General features: G+C 43.3%; 1 protein-coding gene across 1 annotated transcript; it reads left to right on the forward strand.

Moving 5' to 3' along the window:
* Nucleotides 1–12,639: 12,639 nt before the first annotated feature.
* On the forward strand, nt 12,640–15,040 carry LOC112432715 (E3 SUMO-protein ligase ZBED1-like). The gene is made up of 2 exons (XM_076882803.1): nt 12,640–13,847; nt 14,397–15,040. The coding sequence occupies exons 1-2, from the start codon at nt 12,775–12,777 to the stop codon at nt 14,944–14,946; spliced, it is 1,623 nt and encodes a 540-aa protein (XP_076738918.1). The 5' UTR covers nt 12,640–12,774; the 3' UTR covers nt 14,947–15,040.
* Nucleotides 15,041–16,779: the final 1,739 nt, after the last annotated feature.

Below are 16,779 nucleotides of genomic sequence, written 5' to 3' on the forward strand. Positions count from 1 at the left end.
AGCTGAAACAGGAAGCTCCAACCCGGAGGGCGGTGCTGTTTTGATCACGCGGACTGGGAAATGTTTCACGTGGCTGCTAGGGACATTGACGAGTACACAGACTCAGTCTGCGGATTTATCAGGAAATGCGTGGAAGATGTCGTCCCATCCAGAACAGTTAAATCCTTCCCAAATCAAAAACCCTGGATTAACGGAGATGTTCGCGCGGCACTGGCGGCACGGAGCACCGCCTTTGCCTCCGCGAACACATCGGACTACAAACACGCACATTACCAACTCCGGAAGACTATCTAAGCAGCCAAACGTGAGTACAGGGACAGGGTGGAGCAACAGTTCGACAACCCTCGGAGTATGTGGCAGGGACTAAACACGATCACAGACTTTAGAGGGAAAACCAGCACACCGCAGACCACGGCCTCTCTGTGTGAGGATCTAAACGTATTCTACGCTAGATTCGACACAGCGAACACCATGAGACCGGACAGTGTGCGCACCGCGGATGACGTCAGTGCGCACACTGTGTCTGAGGAGGATGTGCGGAAGTGCTTCAGGAAGGTGAACGCACGCAAAGCTACTGGTCCAGACGGGATTCCCGGCCGCGTCCTCAAGTCATGCGCGGCTCAGCTGGCTGCAGTGTTCACGCACATCTTCAACCTTTCCCTCTCTCTGTCTGTAGTCCCAGCCTGCTTCAAAATGGCCACCGTCGTCCCTGTACCCAAATCCTCCACCATCTCCTCATTGAACGACTGGCGACCTGTAGCCCTGACCCCCATCGTAAGCAAATGCTTCGGTCACTGGACCCCTCTACAGTTCGCATACCGCCACAACAGGTCCACTGATGATGCCATAGCCTTGACACTACACACTGCCCTGTCACACCTGGAGAAGAGAGACACGTATGTGAGAATGCTGTTTGTAGATTACAGCTCAGCATTCAATACCATCGTTCCCTCGAAGCTGGACAGGAAACTGCAGGATCTAGGACTGAGCAGCTCCCTCTGCAGCTGGATCCTTAGCTTCCTGTCTGACAGACGCCAAGTGGTCAGACTGGGCAGCATCACCTCATCCCCCATCACACTGAACACTGGTGCCCCACAGGGGTGTGTACTGAGCCCTCTCCTGTACTCACTCTACACCTACGACTGCACAGCCACTAACAACTCCAACATCATTGTGAAGTTTGCGGACGACACTACAGTGGTGGGTCTTATCACCAATGGTGATGAGACGGCTTACAGGGAGGAGGTCAGCGCCCTGACCCACTGGTGTCAAGACAACCATCTCACACTCAACGTCGCAAAGACAAAGGAGCTGATAGTGGACTTCCGGAGGTGCAGAGAAGTACACACCCCCATCACCATCAACGGCGCTGCTGTGGAGAGAGTGAGCAGCTTCCGGTTCCTTGGTGTACATCTGGCTGAGGATCTTACGTGGTCAGTACACACAAACAAAACAGTGAAGAAGGCGCAGCAGCGCCTCTTCTTTCTCAGGAGACTGAAAAGATTCGGCATGAGCCCCCGCATCCTCAGGACCTTCTATCACTGTGCCATTGAGAGCATCCTCACTGGATGCATCACCACCTGGTATGGCAACAGCACCGCCTACAACTGCAAAGCTCTCCAGCGAGTAGTGCGGTGCTCTGAACGGATAATTGGAGGTGAGCTTCCCTCCCTCCAAGACATCTACAGGAAGCAGTGCCTGAGGAAAGCGGGGAGGATCATCAAGGACTCCAGTCACCCCAGCCATAAACTGTTCAGACTGCTTCCATCAGGAAGGAGGTTCTGCAGCATCCGGTCCCGTACCAGCAGACTGAGAGACAGCTTCTTCCATCAGGCCATCAGACTGCTGAACACTTCATAGACACCTCAGCTTCACTACTGGAACTTTAACATTATGCACTCCACACTGTACAGTAACGCCACTGTTTTGCACATGTCTCAACTCTGTATATTTTTATATATTTTATTTATTGTTGACTCTATTTAATTTGTAAAATATGTGTACACACACACACACACACACACACACACACACACACACACACACACACGTAGAAAAATATTTAGTATACACATCCAGAAATGCATATACTATTATATATTGTACATATATTTATTAGTTTCAGATGTAGCCATTCTTGTATTTTGCTTGTTTACATTATTGTATTTTGCACAACTCTGTTGCTTGTGAAGCTCGCACACAAGAATTTCACTCACATGTGCTGTACCAATGTACCTGCACATGTGATGTGACAATAAAAGTGATTTGATTTGATTTTGATTTGAAATTATTTTTGGAGTGGCACAAATAATTTGTGTGGCATCAAATTTGATGCAGAACAGCTGATTGTTCTGTAAATAGTTTGAAATGTTTATTTAAAAAAACGCCTTGGCTGCATTTTAAGTAAACAGCTGCAAAAAACTTTGTTTGCATAGATCAGTTACTTTTTTGAAGACGTAATTATATAATTAATTGCCCAACATTGGTCATTATATACTGTATTTTGCAGACAGAGAGTTACAGGACTCTCTCCCAGACCACAGACTCATACTCATAATACAAGTCAGAGCTTTTTTTTTTTTTTTAAAAAAAGAAAGTTGCGTTTTCAAAATTGGAGTTCAAGTTATTTTTACTTCCAATAGTGTTAACATACTACACAGGTCATGAACAAGTTTTTTTTTTAATTTTTGTTGTAAGTGGGCTAAAGGAGTTAATTAAAAAAAAGTCTAACATAAATTTAAATGTTGTAATTTGATTATTTTAATAAACCATGTAACTTGGATGGATTCAATGCTGACGTGACCACAGTGCACACGCCTGCTGTTGCTCACAGTGGTCCAAGGGACCGCTCAGAGAGTTTGTGTGTTCGCTCAGACACATGAAAAATTAGAGGGAACATTGGACCCAAGCTTCGCCCCCACAACAGGGTCCTCAACCGTCCTGGAAGAAAGTCTAGTGTGGTATTCTACTGATCAGCTGAGCATGCCACCTTTCCCAGTTTGTGTCCATAAACCTCTTTGTGTGCTCCCCTGTTGATCTTCTCTCATTCCTACACTGCTCTTTTGATGGTCATGTGATCTGTACACCTAAATACAGCCCAGTTATTGTTGTTGTTCACACCTGACGCCTGGGCTCATAAGTTGTCCTCAATATCTTGCATTTCCATCCCCCGTTTCTGACTCCCTGCCATCTGTCTTCTCCTTGATATTCTTCTATAATGAAACCTGCAATCATTGCAATCACCAATGAGTCAGCTGAATGGCTAGCTTATCACTTTAACTGAAACACTGTTCAGTCTCAACTTTGCAGTTACTATTTTCATCATTTATGTTACAAGCATTTGTAAGTGCAATTTGTTTGGAGGCACAATCGTCTGATTTTTGTGTGTGACAACATTTCTGCATCTCAAGAACGGTTTAGTTTGGACTACTTGCACAATTTTGCGCTTTAAACTGACCTGCAGTTTGGTTTGGCTAAAAACTTCAGAGCAGACATTTGCCCAAATTTCTGGGCGCTTTCTTGGGTCAGCACAGCTTCTCAGTTTAATATATGAAGTGCCAGATCTTTTTGCATGTCCACTTAATTTCAGAATTTAAGAAACAATCCATGTGACTGAGGCCTGGTATCAGCTTGGCATCCTTTCATCTCTCTAGCCTTTTAGTTAATTATGCCTTACTAAAAACGTGTAAAACAGAGAGCACAATCTGTGATTAGGTATTGAAACAGCTGTTTACTCCCCAGATGTTTGTGTCCTCAAAGAAATTCCATTTTGATTTATGTGAATGTATTGTGCAGGTACTTTCTCTGCTTCGCCCTCATTGCTTGCTTTATCTGAGAACATAATCTGCCTTCTTTTAGCTTGGGGTAGGCCTCACTTTATGTTTTAAATTAAAACGCTTGAAGACAAAGTGAACTCTGGACAAGCGTGCGACCTAACTGAAGTCCAGGTGGGCTTGTTGATAATCACATTTTCACACTCATCTCGGGGCAGACCTGTGGTGTTCTGGTGCCAACCTGTCCCCTCCGTTTTTTGAGTGCCCCCCCCCACATATAAAAAGAGACGGTTTATTTTATAATATTTTAGACAACAGCATATAAAACACCATTTGCTTGCACTTGTGTGTGTGTGTGTGTGTGTGTGTGTGTGTGTGTGTGTGTAAAAACTGAGATGTTCAGAGGTCTTGCTTCATGGTATCGAGCAGCTCACACAAAACAGGGTCTTTGTATTTTAATGTAGGTGCTGATGTAAACCACAATTTTCAGCAAACATCTATCAGGTCATTGCACTTTTCTTTATTTTTAAATGCGTACATGGGATATATTAAAAACTGACAAGCTGTTTGAACATATGATGTGAAATCACTTAATTAACCTGCTGGATTTGCTAAAAGTTAAAATATTTATACTACTTTGGCTAATGGGTTTTGCACATTACTCTTAGCTTAGTAAGTGGCTATTAGTGAGGGTCATGATAATCAATTCAATTGCGTAATGGGCTGACTAAGTATTTCCAGACTAAGAGAAAAAGTCAGTGAACATATCCGTTGGTTTAGGTGTAGGCTTAATCCATTTCTGAGAAAACTGAAGAGCATAAGTGAGGGTTAGTATGTGTTAATGATTTCAGTGTCATGCAGGGGAAAGTAGCATTCAGTGGAAGCTTCTCGGTGATTGTTTTAAATCCAAATATGACCCTTATTTGTGGCGCATGTTAGCATACAGTCAGCTCAGGAGTTAGTATCAGTCATGTGGTTGTCACGAGGTTGCGCACAGCATCACCGGCAAGAGGGCTTGGTTTGAGAGGTTTTTGGCATCTGTGATGTGATTTACAACCATCCACCCATGTACAGTAAGAAGCTGCACTCACAACCGTGGGCATCAGCAAGTTGGTGAAATTTAAACAAAACAGCATTCCATCTGAAACTCTCTTATTGTACCCAAAATACAAATTTTAGTGATTACATGTGGCTTCATTAATTATGTTCAAAAGGATGAATACATAACGCAAGTAATAACTTTATAATCAGTCAGTGAATGAAGGAGCTCAAGAGTGCAAATATAGTTGCAATAAAGTGACAAATATGCCCTTTTATGTCAAACAAAGACCGAAATAAGTGGCATCAGTGTGAGGATGAAAATGAGCGATCCAACCTCACACTGCAGATATCAGGGCAACGCACAGTGGGGGGGCAGGGGAGGGGGGGGTTGCAGTCTGCGCGCACAAGAGGGCTAACAACGCTGTGAGTGACAGAATCCACCCAAACTGAGGAACAGCTTCTTCCCCAGAGCTGAAGCCTGCACTGTTTGCACTATAATATAATATAATATAATATAATATAATATAATATGTTGCTATTTAATGTTTTTTGTTCGTGTTGCAGCTGCTCTGTGAGCCAAGCTTTCGTAGTCTAAATTCAATGGAAATATATCTCTGCACCACACGATGGCGATAGATTCTCACAGTCTGTGCTCTGCTTCCGCCACCAGTCATCTTTAAATCTTTTTTTTATTCAATGAAACCTTTATTTAACTCGCAGCATTACTTTAAAAAAATCATATTTAAATACAAAAAAATAAATAAATACATGAACGACAGTAGTAGAAAATTGATAAAATAACACCAAATAAATATATTTACAAATGATAGCAACATCAATGGAATAAAACCATGAACACCAGCAGAAGGAGAAAGAGGCCTGTATCTACATTATTACTCTGGCAGCTCTCAGTCTCCATACAGACAGGACACGTTGCAGCGTAATTGCAGACAGGTGCGTGGGCCTGAGCTCCGCCCAGGCAGAATGACGAGTGGAAGAAAGCAGCAACACAATAAACATATGTAACCTTGCGGAGCCGGCCGGGCAGACATCGAGACCGTGACAGAGTGCAAAACTTTTATACTTGACAACACACACAAAAACCCCCACACACAACAAAAATCAGAATTTTTGTGATTTGGATTTTTATTTAAAGGTGAAACCTTTTTTCTTTTCTTTTTTTTGCCAGATTAGACATTTTGATTAATTTCATTGAAGTATACTTTAGTTTTTTTGTTTTACTTTGATGCTATAATAGATGTTTTTAAAATTTAGTAATATTTAATACTATATTGCATCATGGCAAAACAACAGTCTCCTCAAGCTGCTTTATACTGTAAGGTGAAAACACTACAGAAAAAGCCAGAAAACCCCAACAATCCAAAGATCCCCTTTGAGCAAGCACTGGGCGACAGTGGGGAGGAAAAACTCCCTTTAGGAAGAAACCTCCGGCAGAACCAGGCTCAAGAAGGGGCGGCCATCTGCTGCGACCGGTTGGGGGTGATGGAAAGAGAATAGAGGGAGACAAGATGAAGTATACTTCTAATGGCCTATTCCAATTGGTGGTAATACATCATAAGAATTGAGGAAAGGTGGTGTTGATGGAGACTCTGGGGAAGGCCTTCGTCTGCCAGGGTGTTTTGGAGCCACTTGAATAAATTTAGTTTGCACTGGAGGTGGACGAGGTTTAATCTGTGGAAAGATCTGAGACGGAGTCGGAGTCTCCCCATAACATCTCCCCATCACGCCTCTATGGACCAACGGTGCGAGCTTTTGTCCTTTCTGTTTTTCTAATTTAAGCTGGAGTTGAACGTCTTTCACTCTAGATTTTAGATGACCCATCTCTTTTTCTTCATTGCCAGCCTTTCTGATCATCTGGTTCACTGGTCCAATGAGCTCCTGTTTTTGTTTGAATAAAGCGTATTCGGAAGACTTTACCATATCATTGTACTGCTTTTTAAATGATTCCAGCTCCCGTGTTTTATCTAGTAAAGCTGCATCTAGATCCTTGCATCTGGTACGTAGACAGTTCAGCTGTTTTTCAAGAAACTCGGTCGTTCCAACAAAGGGGATGCCTTCCACACCGTCTGTCACGGCTGCCGAGGCAAGCCGTGTGGAGTTGGAAAAAGGACCCAAGAGCAAGCAGTGTATGAAAAGATTAGTGGAGTTTATTTACAAGGTGTCAGTGGCAGGAACAGAAAACGAATAATGAGACAAACTAACGGAAACCTAAACTGGGAAAACTAAAGAGCAACTAGAAATCCACAGGACACGGGGAGAAAGGCAGAGAGACGCAGACTGACGGAGGATACAGAGACGCAGAGAGACACAGATGAATGCAGAAAAGCGCGGACTTACATGGAGTAATACAGACGAACCGGCAACAGGCAGGAGAACACACAGGGCTTAAATACACACACCAGTAATCAGGGGATAAGAGACAGGAGGGCAACACAGCTGGGAGAAATCAGAGCTGACGGGACAGGGGAAATGTAAACTGAACACACTCACATCAGACATGAACCTTCAGAATAAAACAGGAAATTAACAGACAGAGAACCAGACAGGACACTGAACTTGACAGGCAGACTCATGAGCAGACACAAAAACACCATGGACAGACAGAGGGAACACAGAGAAGTGGGAGCAGGCAGGCAAAGAACAGAAACCTAACAAATGGCAAAATAACAACAGAATACACACTCGGAATGAACAAAAGCATAAGGAAACACAAAACACTGAGTCCTCAGACTCAGGACCATGACACCGTCTACGTATTTCTTTTTCAAGTTGTGGAATATATCCCTAAATTCCACCTTTTCTTTTTCTCTGAAGTGACCTGCATGTGGAAATGCCTTTTCAAAGGACAAAACGCACTGGTACAATTCCTCTTGGAAGTGGCGCTTTTTCTTTTCCAGGCAATTCGTTTTTTGTGTGAATATTTCTGTTTGCTTTTTTGTGGCGCGCAGTTGCTCTTCCAGTGAGATCTTTTCAGCCAGTGCCTGATTGTGTGCCGTTTTTACTTTATGCCTGTCCACTGCTGTCTTTCTGTGTTCTTCCTTCTCTTTACTTAGTGTCACAGTTCGGCTGTGTGGCAGGCAGGAGAAGGACCCAAACGCAAACTCACAGAGTCAAAAGTTAAACTCAAAAAACACAGCTTTATTGCTGGCGTGGAGTGGGACACGAAAAACAATACAAAATAACCTAAACTGGGAAAAACTAAAGCACAAGGAGCCACAGGGAAAAATCACACAGCTATGATGGAGGACGCAACACTGACAAAGAGAAACATGGGGCTTAAATACACTGAGGGATAACGAGGGGGAATGAGCCACAGGAGGAGAGCACAGCTGAGAGTAATTAAGCAGGACGAGGCAAGGGAAGCAAAACTAGAAACATTAACATAGAACAGACTGTGAAAGTAAAACAGGAAACACACTGACGGAACTCAAGACATGTGGACTTAACAGACTGGGGGAGACAGAACATAGGGATCTGAAACATGGAACAGAAAGGCACAGTAGATCAACATGAACATAACAACGCCACAGGGGAAGAGTAAAACTGAACACGATGAACACAGAAACACCAGACCTCTTCACAATAAAACAGGAAACATAATGAGACGTAGACATGACAACCCAAACTTCACATGTATATCAAAACGTAAAGGGAAAACAGTTTGATGAGCTGTATAGTGAACTGAAACTGAAACAAAACGAAGCCTATCATTAGGAATAGTGACTTTTTACAACTTCAGTTCTTTTTTCACTCAGTAGGTGGCAGCAAACTACAAACAATGGTTGCATTTTACACTCATCCGTTTTCATTAGAGGCAGAACCCAGAAGCACATCCAGGTTTAGGTCTACTGCTTGGTGCTACACAGAAACAGGCTGAACAGACTGGAACTCACATGAATTTGGACGAATCGAAGTAAGAATGTCACTTCTGCTCAATTGAATTGATTATCATGACCCTCACTAATAGCCACCTTAATAAGTTAAGAGCAATGTGCCAAAGTAGTATAAATATTTTAACTTTTGGAAAATCCAGCAGGTTGATTAAGTGATTTCACATCATGTGTTCAAACGGCTTGTCAGTTTTTAATATATCCCATGTGCGCATACTTAAGCTTTAAAAAAATACAGTCCAATGACCTGATAGATGTTTGCTGAACATTGTGGTTTACATCAGCACTTAAATTAAATCATACAGAACCTGTTTTGTGTGGGCTGTTCGATACCATGAAGCAAGACCTCTGAACATCTCACTTTTTACACACAAACACACACATCCAAGCAAACAGTGTTTTATGTGCTGTGAGATTTATAATATTATTTTATGCCATGTTAGACCCCTAATTAAAGATTGTGAATTATTATGTAGTTTTAGTTTGCATTATTCTCCTGAATTAGGAGAGGGTGATAACTATTGCATTTGTTAAACTGATTTGCATTACACTGCTGATTTATTGTGAATGGATGATATTGTTTCATGATGCATTATACTGCTGAGTTATAAGAAATACTGTTTGCAGAAAAGTCATCGCCTTATTTGTCTGATTAGAAGAGAACGGAACATGCTGGAGTTTTCTGCCCCATCTCAGCAGGAGCAGATAAACAGGGAGCCAAGGTCGTAGCTTAGGCGCCGTGTGAGAGAAAGCATGTGAATATTTAGGCTTTTATGATAAGGTGGGGGCACCAGAGGCTATAAGAGTTTGATCAATGCTCCACCATTTTGAGATCTGAGGCTGTCTGCATACAGTGTCCATCTCCCACGCGTGTGATCATTAAAATCATCGTTTGACTTAACCCGGCCGGACCAGTGTTGTTATTGTGGTTTTTCCTCTTGTCTCCATCCCCAATTTTTGAACTCGTAACAGTGCTGTCGTCTAAAATATTATAAATTTGCCTAAAATAGAAGTGTTTAAAACTTCTATACAGATCCTGTGCAGCTGCAAAGCAAAAATAAAAAACTCCCTCCAGGCAGAAGCGGCCATTTTCGTATGTGGGGAAGACCCCCACAAAAACAGAGGGGACAGGCTGGCACCAGAACACCACGGATGTGCCCCGAGATGAGTGTGAAAATGTGATTATCAACAAGCCCACCTGGGCTTCAGGTAGGCCACACGCTTGTCCAGAGTTCACTTTGTCTTCAAGCTTTTTAATTTAAAACATAAACTGAGGCCTACCCCAAGCTGAAAGAAGGCAGATTATGTCCTCAGATAAAGCAAGCAATGAGGGCGAAGCAGAGAAAGTACCTGCACAATACATTCACATAAATCTAAATGGAATTTCTTTGAGGACACAAACATCTGGGGAGTAAACAGCTGTTTCAATACCTAATCACAGATGATGAGGACGAAGTCGAAGTCCTGCAAGGACTGCTGGAAACAGCAAAAGAAAAGGTGGTACGTCAGGAATTTCACAACAGCCAAGTTGTTGAATTATTATTGAAATGCCACAAAGAGGAAAAAAATAAGATGCAGCAATTTTACGAGGAAAATACTAAAAAAAACTCGAAGACAAAGCCAATGCTGCAGACAGAAAGTTAGAAGAGGTCATGGAAATGTATGATTCCAAAATAGAAAAGCTTGAGAGAACAGTAAAAAATAGTAGAGGTGTGGCCGTCAATGCGGTTAAAGAACGCGAGGAACAACATCAATCCTCGCAGTGTTGGATTGAGGGTCTTCTGACACGTAATACAAAGTTACAGGACGAAAATGAATTGATGGATAAAACCGTGAAAGAATTAACAAGCGAGAAAGATCAAATGGGCAAAGTAATAGACAACCAAAAGGCCCAGAATATGGAGATCAAACGGAAATGTCAGAGAAATATTAGGGCTCTGGCCTTTGAAAAGAAAATGAAGGCTATGGTCGAAGATGAAGTTGATTCTTTGAAAAAGAAAAATGAAGACCTAAAAAAGGCCCTAAGCACAGAGCAGGAAAACCACAGAAAGACAGCAGTGGACAGGTATAAAGTAAAAACGGCACACAATCAGGCACTGGCTGAAAAGATCTCACTGGAAGAGCAACTGCGCGCCACAAAAAGCAAACAGAAATATTCACACAAAAAACGAATTGCCTGGAAAAGAAAAAGCGCCACTTCCAAGAGGAATTGTACCAGTGCGTTTTGTCCTTTGAAAAGGCATTTCCACATGCAGGTCACTTCAGAGAAAAAGAAAAGGTGGAATTTAGGGATATATTCCACAACTTGAAAAAGAAATACGTAGACGGTGTGGAAGGCATCCCCTTTGTTGGAACAACGAAGGAGTTTCTTGAAAAACAGCTGAACTGTCTACGTATCAGATGCAAGGATCTAGATGCAGCTTTACTAGATAAAACACGGGAGCTGGAATCATTTAAAAAGCAGTACAATGATATGGTAAAGTCTTCCGAATACGCTTTATTCAAACAAAAACAGGAGCTCATTGGACCAGTGAACCAGATGATCAGAAAAGCTGGCAATGAAGAAAAAGAGATAGGTCATCTAAAATCTAGAGTGAAAGACGTTCAACTCCAGCTTAAATTAGAAAAACAGAAAGGACAAAAGCTCGCACCGTTGGTCCATAGAGGCGTGATGGGGAGATGTTATGGGGAGACTCCGACTCCGTCTCAGATCTTTCCACAGATTAAACCTCGTCCACCTCCAGTGCAAACTAAATTTATTCAAGTGGCTCCAAAACACCCTGGCAGACGAAGGCCTTCCCCAGAGTCTCCATCAACACCACCTTTCCTCAATTCTTATGATGTATTACCACCAATTGGAATAGGCCATTAGAAGTATACTTCATCTTGTCTCCCTCTATTCTCTTTCCATCACCCCCAACCGGTCGCAGCAGATGGCCGCCCCTTCTTGAGCCTGGTTCTGCCGGAGGTTTCTTCCTAAAGGGAGTTTTTCCTCCCCACTGTCGCCCAGTGCTTGCTCAAAGGGGATCTTTGGATTGTTGGGGTTTTCTGGCTTTTTCTGTAGTGTTTTCACCTTACAGTATAAAGCAGCTTGAGGAGACTGTTGTTTTGCCATGATGCAATATAGTATTAAATATGACTACATTTTAAAAACATCTATTATAGCATCAAAGTAAAACAAAAAAACTAAATGAAATGAATCAAAATGTCTAATCTGGCAAAACAAGAAAAGAAAAAAGGTTTCACCTTTAAATAAAAATCCAAATCACAAACACATTCTGATTTTTGTTGTGTGTGTTTTTTTGTGTGTGTTGTCACGTATAAAATCTTTGCACTCTGTCTCGGTGTCTGCCCGGCCGGCTCCGCAAGGCTACATATGTTTATTGTGTTGCTGCTTTCTTCCACTCGTCATTCTGCCTGGGCGGAGCTCAGGCCCACGCACCTGTCTGCAATTACGCTGCAACGTGTCCTGTCTGTATGGAGACTGAGAGCTGCCAGAGTAATAATGTAGATACAGGCCTCTTTCTCCTTCTGCTGCTGTTCATGCTTTTATTCCATTGATGTTGCTATCATTTGTAAATATATTTATTTGCTCTTATTTTATCAATTTACTGTCGTTCATGTATTTAATCTTCTTTGTATTTAAATATGATTTTTTTTAAGTAATGCCGCGAGATGGACAGTTAAATAAAGGTTTCATTGAATTAAAAAAAAGATTTAAAGATGACTGGTGGCGGAAGCAGAGCACAGACTGTCTGTGAGAATCTATCGCCATCGTGTGGTGCAGAGATATATTGCCATTGAATTTAGACAACGAAAGCTTGGCTCACAGAGCAGCTGCAACACGAACAAAAAACATTAAATAGCAACATGATATATTATATTATATTATATTATATTATATTATATTTATAGCTGTCGAAATTAACGCGTTAATTGCGATAATTAAATTTTGGAATTAATTACGTTAGAATATTTAACTATTTAGCGCAACACGCAGATAAGTCGCTCCCATAATTCCACTTGATTTGTTTACCGCGCCACTGAAAATGGAGAAGCAGGAAGCGGATGGCCTTCTGGATGGGGAATTTAAATACAAGAAGAACATAGATGGGACAATAAACAAACGCGTTGTAATTTGCACTCACTGTAGTAAAGAGTTTCAATTTCACCGTTCAAATTCGACCTTAAAATACCACCTTAATGCCAAACACGCGTTTGTCGGGGCAGCAGCTTCACCCGGCCTGCGTCAGACCACTCTTAGTGAACGCAGGCCACTCGGTAAGTCTTCTTTGGACAAACTGACCGACAATATAGCCAAATGGATAGCAAAGGACTGCAGACCGCTAAGCATTGTGGAGGACAAGGGCTTTGCGGATGTTTTAAAGGTTGCATCTCAGGACGCGTCCTACAAGCCCCCAGCGAGAAGCACAATAACAATTCGAATCCACGAACTGTATGAAACGGAGAAAAAGAAAAAAGAAGAGGCTTTAGTTCACACAGAATGCGTGGCTCTGACAGGAGACCACTGGACATCATTGAGTAATGACAATTACCTGGGAGTTACTGCGCATTTAATCACTGAAGCCTGGGGTCTGACATCCTTTGCGCTGACTATAATGAAAACGGAAGAGCGGCACTTTGCGGAGGCTTGTGCAGAGCAGTTCCAGACTGTTGCTCGCAGGTGGAGAATTGAGGAGAAGGTGACAACAGTAGGCACGGACAGTGCGCGCAATATGATCGCCGCGGCTCGCATCATGCCATTCAATCACATGCCGTGTACCGCGCACATTCTACAGAGATGCATCACAGTGAGTCTCGCAGACAGTGGCTTTGTCACTGCGCTGGCCAAATGCCGCAAAATTGTTGGCCATTTTAAGCACAGCCCAGCAAACACAGCAGAGCTGAACGCAGAGCAGGTGTCACTGGGGCGCAAGCAGGAGCCGTTGGCCCAGGACGTGCCTACGCGCTGGAACTCCACGCTGGAGATGGTGAAGCGCTTGATCCGCAACCAAACTGCAGTAACCGCGACTCTGGATAAACAAAAGCATAAACTTGTCCTCCTGACGCCTCCAGAGTGGGACAAACTCCAGAGACTGGAGACACTTCTAGAGCCCTGCAGGTGAGCCTGTCATTGTGACCATAATTGTAGGTTTAGATTAAATGTATCAAACATACATCTTAAATCAGTTTTGTTATTATGAAAATGTCTTATTTAAAAAATAAATGAAATCAAATATTTTATTAATATTACCTAGTATTAAAAAGCTTTTTTTAATTTGCTGTCTTATCTGTGTGTGTGTGTGTGTGTGTAAATGGCCTGCATTTGTATAGCGCTTTTCTAGTCCATAGGACCCCAAAGCGCTTTACACTACATTCAGTCATTCACCCATTCACGCACACATTCACACACTGGCGATGGCAAGCTACATTGTAGCCACAGCTGCCCTGGGGCGCACTGACAGAGGCGAGGCTGCCGGACACAGGCGCCACCGGGCCCTCTGACCACCACCAGTAGGCAAACACGGGGTTAGTATCTTGCCCAAGGATATTTGGCATGCAGCCAGGAGGCAGCCTGGGATCGAACCACCGACCTTCTGATTAGTGGCTGACCTGCTCTGCCACCTGAGCTACAGCCACCCCATGTGTGTATGTGTGTATTCCACTGCAGATATGTGACTGAACTGCTGGGAGGAGAGGCCTACGTCTCCTGCTCTGTAGTTCTACCAGCCTTCTGCCACCTGCGCCGTGTCATGGAAGTAACTGATGAGGACCCTGCATATGTGGTGAGGTTTAAAGAGAAGTTTAAGGAAGACCTTGCTTCCCGCCAGGAACATACCAACTATGCATGGCTCCAGATCGCAACTGCACTGGACCCACGTTTTAAAGACCTACGCAGTGTGCCCAAGACTGACAGAGAAGCAGTGTGGACCACACTGGCAGGCATGCTGCATGAAGACTCTCCTAGAAGATCACACACTGCAGAAGAAGGTCCAGCCAAGAAGAGGCTGAGCCTGCTGCAGATGGACTCTGACTCTGAGTCAGAGGAGGAGGTACAGCAGGACAGAGCCATACAGCGCTACAGAGCAGAGCCCTGCACTGCCTTAGAGGACTGTCCCTTACAGTGGTGGGCAGCTCATGCAGGAGCCCACAGCCAGCTGGCCCGCCTTGCTCGCAGATACCTGGCCACTCCTGCCTCCACATTTTGCCTGTTGAATTAGGCCTATGTTCTGTGAACTTGAAGATGTATATGGATAAAACAATGTGCTAGATTTAAACGGGTGGAAAACATTCAGTAAAAATCCCTCACAATTATTTGAAGCCCTGTTCTGCTTGTACTGCTTGTACTCACAATTAATAATAAATAAAACAAACAAGTGTGTTAAAAACCACTATCTGTCCCGATTTTTACACATATATACACACATATACACATATATTTCGAGTTGCGATTAATACATTTTTAGGCTGTGATTAATTCGCTTCCAGCACAACACCCAGCCTACGTCAGACCACGCTGAGTGAACGCAGGCCACTCAGCGTGGTCTTAGCATTAAATAACACTAACAAGTGTGTAAAAATCCGCTATCTGTCCGTATGTTTGCACACATTTTGGTCATATTTCGAGTTGTGATTAATCATGATTAATTAATTTTTAGGCTGTGATTAATCTGATTAAAAATTTTAATCATTTGACAGCCCTAATTATATTATATTATATTATATTATATTATATTATATTATATTATATTATATTATAGTGCAAACAGTGCAGGCTTCAGCTCTGGGGAACAAGCTGTTCCTCAGTTTGGGTGGATTCCGTCACTCACAGCGTTGTTAGCCCTCTTGTGCGCGCAGACTGCAACCCCCCCACTGTGCTTTGCCCTGATATCTGCAGTGTGAGGTTGGATCGCTCATTCTCATCCTCACACTGATGCCACTTATTTCGGTCTTTGTTTGACATAAAAGGGCATATTTGTCACTTTATTGCAACTATATTTGCACTCTTGAGCTCCTTCATTCACTGACTGATCATAAAGTTATTACTTGCGTTATGTATTCATCCGTTTGAACATAATTAATGAAGCCACATGTAATCACTAAAATTTGTATTTTGGGTACAATAAGAGAGTTTCAGATGGAATGCTGTTTTGTTTTGTTTAAATTTCACCAACTTGCTGATGCCCACGGTTGTGAGTGCGGCTTCTTGCTGTACATGGGTGGATGGTTGTAAATCACATCACAGATGCCAAAAACCTCTCAAACCAAGCCCCCTTGCCGGTGATGCTGTGCGCAACCTCGTGACGGAGTCAAGCATATTCAAAACACCCCCTCACCTCCCGTGTCAAACTCAAATGTCAGCCTATTTCATGTGTCACTTTTGGAGCAGTTGCCATCCCGACGAGCCATGGAGAAGTTCGTGTTTGTGTTATTTTACTTATTTGGTGTTCTGGTGTGTTTGGGCACCGGTCAGCACCATCGTGTTGAGCACGTGTTGGACCGTGGACACACCGGATTCAGTGGGAGAATAACGGTCAGGTGTACAGTTTACTGAGCACTGGGACTCAGTATCGTTTACCAGCACAGACACGGAGACGCGCTCAGCTTCTATTGAGAGCAAACAACCAAGTGAACCCTCCGGCTGCGTCCAGTAGACGAGACACACCGTCTGGGCCGGGAGCTTTCCGAGCATTCAGACTCTTAAACTGCTTCCTCGCATCTGCTTCATGAATATGAAGGGTTGTGGTGGGAGGAGGTGGTGTGAAATCCTCTTTTGTGTGGGGTGAGGAGGGGGGTGTTGTAAAAGTCCCCAAGAGCAATGATGAGAGAGTCCGGGAATGTCCGCTCCATGTGCAGTATCTGCTCCGCGAGTGCGCACTGAGCTGCCTGCGCATCCGCATCTGGCGGGATGTAAACAGCGGCCAAGATGAATGAAGCAAACTCCCGCGGAGAATAAAACGGTTTGCAGTGAATAAAAAGGTATTCCAGAGAGGAAGAGCAGTGCTGAGCAATCACTGTTACATCTGTGCACCAGCCACTATTAATGTAGAAGC

Source organism: Maylandia zebra, linkage group LG4 (assembly GCF_041146795.1).
Source record: "Maylandia zebra isolate NMK-2024a linkage group LG4, Mzebra_GT3a, whole genome shotgun sequence".
In the NCBI taxonomy this organism is placed as follows: Eukaryota; Metazoa; Chordata; class Actinopteri; order Cichliformes; family Cichlidae; genus Maylandia; species Maylandia zebra.

What these genes read in the sequence shown, in the direction of transcription:
- LOC112432715 (XM_076882803.1), top strand. Translation starts at nt 12,775, where the DNA reads ATGGAGAAGCAGGAAGCGGATGGCCTTCTGGATGGGGAATTTAAATAC. An exon ending in ACACTTCTAGAGCCCTGCAG is followed by an intron (nt 13,848 to 14,396) that starts GTGAGCCTGTCA and finishes ATTCCACTGCAG; the next exon opens with ATATGTGACTGAACTGCTGG.